General features: G+C 47.9%; 1 protein-coding gene across 2 annotated transcripts in view; it reads left to right on the top strand.

Moving 5' to 3' along the window:
• Positions 1-6: 6 nt before the first annotated feature.
• Positions 7-7,104, top strand: part of ZNF18 (zinc finger protein 18) — a 22,512-nt gene continuing 15,414 nt past the window's right edge. For both annotated transcript variants that reach the window (XM_006761689.2, XM_006761687.2), the window contains exons 1-4: positions 7-541; positions 2,842-3,346; positions 4,832-5,021; positions 6,702-6,790. In XM_006761689.2, the coding sequence (XP_006761752.1) occupies positions 2,957-3,346; positions 4,832-5,021; positions 6,702-6,790 (669 nt within the window). In that variant the 5' untranslated portion in view covers positions 7-541; positions 2,842-2,956. The remainder of the gene's footprint in view (positions 542-2,841; positions 3,347-4,831; positions 5,022-6,701; positions 6,791-7,104) is intronic.

Here is a 7,104-nt window from a genome sequence, read left to right as displayed (position 1 = left end):
GTGACGCCGGTACCCGGCCCGGCTCTCGTCCTGGAGCCTGTAGGCCCCTCTGGACTCTCCAGCCACGTGTCTGGACTGGGACCGAAGACGGGCCCTGGCCTCCTGTCTTCCCCCAAAGGCTGGGCGTGAACCTCGGGCCGAGGGAATCCCGTCGGGCTGATGCCGAGTCTCCCCTCGGTGCTGTCGGCGTGGGGGCGGGGGAATGGAGAACACTCGGTAGCACTGCCCACCGCCTCTTAGGGCGGGAGCGGCCCCGGTCTCCAGGCCGCTAAACACCGTTTTGGACAACCCCAAACCCGCCCCCACAGGTTTCCAAACGGCGGCGGCTCTCCTCCCCAAGCACAGGCATCAGGGCTTCCTGGGTTGACATTCGGCTGCCCCTGGGCGCCTCAGAGCGTCCTAACCTATAAGCTTTACTTACCTTGCAGGGCAATCGTGAGGTTTAGAAATGACATGAGCGGGGCCTAATGCGGAGCTGGCACATTCCTCAAGTCACCGGTTAAAAGAGAGAAAACGCTACTCAAGGTCCTTGTCGGAGACGGTAAGGCCGACTTTATTCGGGGGCCTGCGAAGGTGGGCTCTGCGGGAACAGACGGACTACAGCAGGGCCAAGTGGAGGTTTATAGTCAAGGAGTAGGTGGGGGTCAGTGGATGGAAGCTTGCAGCAGTTCTCAACCTGTGGGTCGCAACCCCTTTGGGGGTCGAACGACCCTTTCACAGGGGTCGCCTAAGACCATCGGAAAACACATATAATTACATATTGTTTTTGTGATTCATCACTATGCTTTAATTATGTTCAATCTGTAACAATGAAAATATATCCTGCATATCAGATATTTACATTACGATTCATAACAGTAGCAAAATTACAGTTATGAAGTAGCAACGAAAATAATTTTATGCATGGGGGTCACCACAACATGAGGAACTGTATTAAAGGGTCGCAGCATTAGGAAGGTTGAGAACCACTGCTCTGGAGGAAACATCTGGCTCCAGGGGGCCTTCGCACTGAGCCCACTGGACAGGAGTTCTGCAGAAGGCGGACTGGGGTGAATCATTTACCAAGAGTGGTCAGCTACCAGGGGTGGGGAATGTAGACTTGGATCGGATACCAGAGCTGGCGGATTTTCCCTAAACTGGACCCAGCAAGACTCTTGATAAAACTGGACCAGAATGTCCAAGGACAGAGCCCAAGGGCCCGGCCTAGAGGACTCAGGCGCTAGCCGGTTTGGCGCAGTGCGTAGAGCACCGGCTTGTGGACTGTAGGGTCCTGGGTTCGATTTCCGTCAAGGGGAGGTACCTCGGTTGCAGGCTCCATCCACGTGTTTATGGAGTACATTCTACATGTCACTGTACTATACTGGTTACTGCATGACTATATGAGTGAACTATTTTTACTTTGCTCTTTTTCGTTCTCCTGAGAAGATTTTTTTAAGGATCATTTGGTGATATGGAATGACTTGTTTGGGTGAAGTGGTAAGGATGAGGACATAGGTTTTTATATGTCAAGGAAAAAGCTGCCTCCAAAAGCTAGAGTGTTGTACTGATCTCTGATTAAGCCAGATACCTCAGTGACTGGGTGTCTTTTGGTTGTTGTGGTTAGTGTTAGGGAGAATGATGACCTTTAGGTCCTTCATAACATTTAAGGATTGACTGAGTAGTCAATCCAGTATCAGGATTACATGCAAGAAAGTTAACTAGCTATAGCCGAAACCGGTTTGGCTCAGTGGATAGAGCGTCGGCCTGCGGACTGAAGGGTCCTGGGTTCGATTCCGGTCAAGGGCATGTACCTGGTTGCGGGCACATCCCCAGTAGAAGATGTGCAGGAGGCAGCTGATCGATGTTTCTCTCGAGGTTTCTAACTCTCTCTCCCTTCCTCTCTGTAAAACATCAATAAAATATATTTAAAAAAATAGTTAACTAGCTATAGCATTTACTTTGCCATTTAATATTTCTCCTTTTACCGTCTTCTAAATTTTGATACCATTCACCATAATATTACTAGGTTCAAGTCTGTAGGGAATGCTTTCGAGGTAGTTGGCATTTATTCTAAAATTTTTTAAATCCCAAGGTTGAAAATTTCAGGTGTGACAGTTTTTTTTTTTTTTTTAATATAAATTCCCATGGCACTCAAGAGAGGTCACTTAGAAATTTCATTGCACCTTTTGGGGAAGAGTGAGTTTGCTCTGTTCAACCTCATGTTTATTGTGGAAGCATCTGATCGTCTCAGCATTTATTTCTAGGGCATTGATGTCTTTGTTCAGCTTCATTTTTAAAAAAAATATATATTTTATTGATTTTTTACAGAGAGGAAGGGAGAGAGATAGGGAGTTAGAAACATTGATGAGAGAGAAACATCGATCAGCTGCCTCCTGCACATCCCCCACTGGGGAAGTGCCCGCAACCCAGGTACATGCCCTTGACCGGAATCGACCCGGGACCCCTCAGTCCGCAGGCCGACGCTCTATCCACTGAGCCAAACCGGTTTCGGCTGTTCAGCTTCATTTTCCTACCTGCTGACATGTGGGTGCACATAGAGAAGTGTTTTGCAGAAGAGCTGTTTACCTGGAAACACGCAGTGAAGATGCTTCATGTGCTGCACTTCATTTTTCTACTTGGATTGGAAATTTGAAGACCGAGAGGGACTCTTATAAAATGGTCAGGGTGATGGTGACGGTTTAGATAAGTATTAGTGGTTTACTTTGTGGCTTCATGTTTACAATCTTGCAAAATAAAGTAGCGTATCCATCGATTTGAAAAGATCCGTGGTTGACTCCTTGGCTTCTCAGGTAGAGCATGTGAATTTGTTCTTTCTGAAAACGTGACCCTTTTCTTCTCTAGAGCACTGGGTCTCACTCCCTCTTGTGTTCCTGTGCGAGGCTCTGTGAAGACCTGGTTCTCCCCGGAGACAACTTCATCCCAGAAGAACTTCACCTAGAAGGACGTGGCAGGCCAGATGATGCCTGTGGAGCTGGGGCAGGTCCCCGTCCTGCTGCCACCACTGGCAAAGGCAGAGGACTCCCTGGTCTCTGGACCAGATGCTGCCCCTCGAGGGGAGCCCGCCAGCCCTGAGGCTGCACGCCAGCTTTTCAGGCAGTTTCGTTACCAGGTGATGTCTGGGCCCCAGGAAACCCTGAGACAACTTCGGAAGCTCTGTTTCCAGTGGCTGCAGCCAGAGGTTCACACCAAGGAGCAGATCCTGGAGCTCCTCATGTTGGAGCAGTTCCTGACCATTCTGCCCGGGGAGATTCAGATGTGGGTGCGGAAACAGTGTCCCGGCAGTGGGGAGGAGGCAGTGACGCTGGTGGAGAGCTTGAAGGGAGACCCCCAGCGGCTGTGGCAGTGGGTAAGCAGAGGACACTGCGATCTGTTAGTGAAGCATGGCTTCTCTGGAGTCTTAGCAGGTGTGCTGTCTTTTCTGATACCAAATATGTGGAATTTTCTACACTAACAACCAATTCTCCAATTCAGTTCAGTTCTGACACTGAATATTGGGGTTACTCAGATCCCACAGGATAAGGGTCAGTCTCTAAGACTGTGCCCATTTCAGACACCAGTTACAAGCCTCAAGGGCCACCCATACTTAGAACCAACTGGCTAAAATTTGGAGGTTCCCCAAACACTGTCCTCATATAATTTGCTAGAACGAATCATAGAACTCAGGAAAACACGTTACTTATATTTACCAGTTTATTATGAAGGATATGATGCAGGAACAGGCAGTTGGAGGAGATGGGGTCACCCAGAGCTCCCCTGCCCTCTCCAGGCCCCAGCTTCTGTGTGTTCACCGACTCAGAAGCACCCTGAACCCCACAGTTTAGGTGTTTTTATGGAGGTTTCATTACTTAGGCGTGATTGATTTATCGATGGCCACTGGTGATTGAAAATTTCCAGCCCCTCTCCCCTTCCCCAGAGGTTGGGGGGTGGGGCTGAAAGTTCCAACCGTCTAATCACGTGGCTGCTTCCTCTGGTGTCCAGCCTCCATCCTGAAGCTATCTCAGGGCTCACCAAGAATCCCCTCATTAGCAGAAACTCTGGTGTGGGTGAAAGGGGCTCATTAGAAATAACAAAAGCTGCTCCTGTCACCCCCGTCCTTCAGGTAATTCCAAGGGTTTTAGGAGCTCTGCGCCAGGAACCAGGGACAAAGAGCAAATATGTATTGCTTACTGTGCCACATCAGTGTGTCCCCGTACCACACCTAATTCTTAAGATTCCCTGTGACTCTCAACACTTTTTAGCCATTAGAGATTGAAGATAAAGCCTCCATCTTTTTTTTTCTTCTTTTTCTTTAATCCTCACCCAAGAATATTTTTCCACTGAATTTTAGAAAGAGTGGAAGAGAGAGGGAAAGACAGAGAGAAATATCGCTGTGAGAGAAACACATCAGTTGGTTGCCTCCTGCACGTGCCTTGACCTGGGCTAGGGCCCAGGAGGAGCCTGCAGCCGAGGTACGTTCCCTTGACAGGAATCGAACCCAGGACCCTTTGGTCCGCAGGCCGACGCTCTATCCAATGAGCCACACCAGCTAGGGCCCATTCCATCTTTAGACCAGAACATTTGGGAAGTTGTTCAAAAGCCGCCTGAGTTTTAAGTGGTGGAGACTACCCAGTAGAGATGCTATTAGTGGGAAGTCTCGGAAGTCTCCAGCCTGGGTCAGACCTCAGCTTTGGCCTCTCAGGATGTTTCCCTCACTGGTTCCTGCTGCACTAGAGAAAAAAGCTGTCTTTCTCTTGCCTCTCTGCATGTCCCTAAAGGCTGTCATGGTCTGTTAGAGAGGCTTTCAGAAACTCTCCTCTGCATCTTTCAGTAATTAGTCCTGTGTGGTCTCCAGATCAGCATCCAGGTTCTAGGACAGGACATCTTACCTGAGAAGGAGGAGTCTGCAGGCTGCCAAGTGGGGGAAGTGGAGTCTCTTCTTGAAGTGACGCCTCAGGAGCTGGGACTTGGGAATTCACCCTCTGGGCCCGGGGAGCCACTGAGCCACATGGTGAAGGAGGAGTCTGAAGCGGAACAAGAGCTAGGTGGGCAGTTACTCAGGTGGTGTGTGTGCACTTTGGAGAAACTGGTGGCCTACAAGTCGGCAGGTTGAAAATACAGTGGGGCCTTGACTTATGAGTTTAATTCGTTCCGTGACGGAGCTCGTAACTCAAGTTACTCATATGTCAAATCACTGTGACCTTCGCTGCGCCAACTAGTGGTGGGGTATCTGAAGCTGGCTCGTAACCCGAATTTTAGCTCGCAACTCAAAGCAAAAAATCGGCCGAGAGACGGCTCGGCTCTCGAAAAACTCGTTAGTCGGGACACTCGTAAGTGAAGGCCCCACTGTAATTAAATGCTGCCCAGATGGGGTTATCTCTAAAAAGTTCAAAAACAGGGTAGTCATACTTCAACCACGCTGATTTGGATATTCGAGGCCTGTAATTTAAACACTGAATGACTGGGCTAGACCTTTTGGGTTTTGGTTTTGAGGAAGGAGGTGGGAGAAAGTATGGGTGAGCTTGTTTGGAAGGTTGGAGGGAGTTGCAGTTTTTTGGGGAGGTCCCTCCCATCTCATACTGTTTGGTTCTCCACCAAGTTGTTCACCGAAAAAATGTCTTGACTGTGAACAAAAACTTCAGTTGTTGATCTGACAACCCTTTCATGCTGTACCTCAGCATGACAAAAGCGTCTCAGGCAATAAACAAAGGAGTAATGCTTTTGTTGCTGCCGAAATTGAGGATTAGCACAATTTTAAAATATAAAGAGGCCACCAAGAGTGCTAATGTTGCAGTGTGTGAAAGTGCTCAGAAAACAACAATCACAGGTAAATGAATAGGCAGAAAAACTGCTTTTGATGGGCTAAACAAAAGCAGGTAGCTGGTGATAGCATTTCTGAGACTGTGATATATGAAAAAGTCTTTGTTTAAGGCTATAGCGTGTGGTTCGGTAAATTTAAGAAGTGTGTATAGATTAAACAGTACATTAGACATTCACTGTATATAAGAAAGGTTAAAATAGGGAATCATTTGGGGGTCTGGAACAGATTAATTCACTTTACATTATTTTTTTTAGTATATATTTTTTATTGATTTCAGAGAGGAAGAGAGAGATAGAAACAATGATGACAGAATCATTGATTGGCTGCCTCCTGCAGGCCCCATGTGGGACTGAGACCGCAACCTGGGCATGTGCCTTGACTGGGAATGGAACCGTGACTTCCTGGTTCATACGTCAATGCTCAACCACTGAGCCATGCTGACTGGGCCAATTTACATTATTTCTAATGGGGAAAAATGATTCAGTTTTCTAATTGCATTTTTTTAAAAGTTTTATTTATTTTTAATTGATTTTTAGAGAGAGGAAGGGAGGAGAGAGAAACACCAATGTGAGAGTGAAACATGGATTGGCTGCCTCCTGCATACCCCCCCAGGGATCAAACTGCAACTTGGGCATGTGCCCTGACCCGGAATTGAATGGGCAGCCCTTTGGTGCATGGAACGATGCCCTACCAACTGAGCCACACCAGCCAGGGCACAAATGGCTTCTTGAGCAGCCTTCTGGAACAAATTAAGTTTGAGAACTGAGGTTCTACTGTACAGTTCCTGAAGGCATAGATGGTGAAACAGGTGTTAGTTCTAATTTGTGGAGATTTTTACCTGTACCCTCTGGGGACTGATTGAGGACATCGGATTCTTGAGATTTCCTGTTTCTCACTTCGGCAGTGGCTGCTTCCCAGCTTCCTGCCCAGCCTGAGGAGAGGCTCATCGGAGACCAGGACTTCGGAACCTCACTTCTCCACACAGCACCTCAGGTGAGCTGGGTGGCCCTGCCTCTCTCTCCAGAAACCAGGCTTTGAGGGTGTGTCAGTAGTGAGGAGGAGTGAAAGGGGGAGGAGTCTCAAAAGTGGAGCAGAAGGAAGGCCTAGGAAGGATAACAAGAATAATATCTGTGGAATGAGACCCGAGTTCCAGTTCTTCTTAAGACAGAATGTTTCCTCATTGTCATCTTGAGCAATGGAATCTGGAAGCAGTTGCTCTCAAGAGGCAATCTTGTCTCTCCTTTTTTATTATCTTTTGAGTTATGCTGAGAAAATACTATCTCCTTTCCTATTTAACCCTCTCACAT

The sequence above is a fragment of the Myotis davidii genome, unplaced genomic scaffold (assembly GCF_000327345.1).
Source record: "Myotis davidii unplaced genomic scaffold, ASM32734v1 scaffold37, whole genome shotgun sequence".
NCBI classification, from domain to species: domain Eukaryota; kingdom Metazoa; phylum Chordata; class Mammalia; order Chiroptera; family Vespertilionidae; genus Myotis; species Myotis davidii.
Note: the sequence above shows the minus strand (reverse complement) of the source record. Positions and strands in the feature narration are given on the sequence as shown.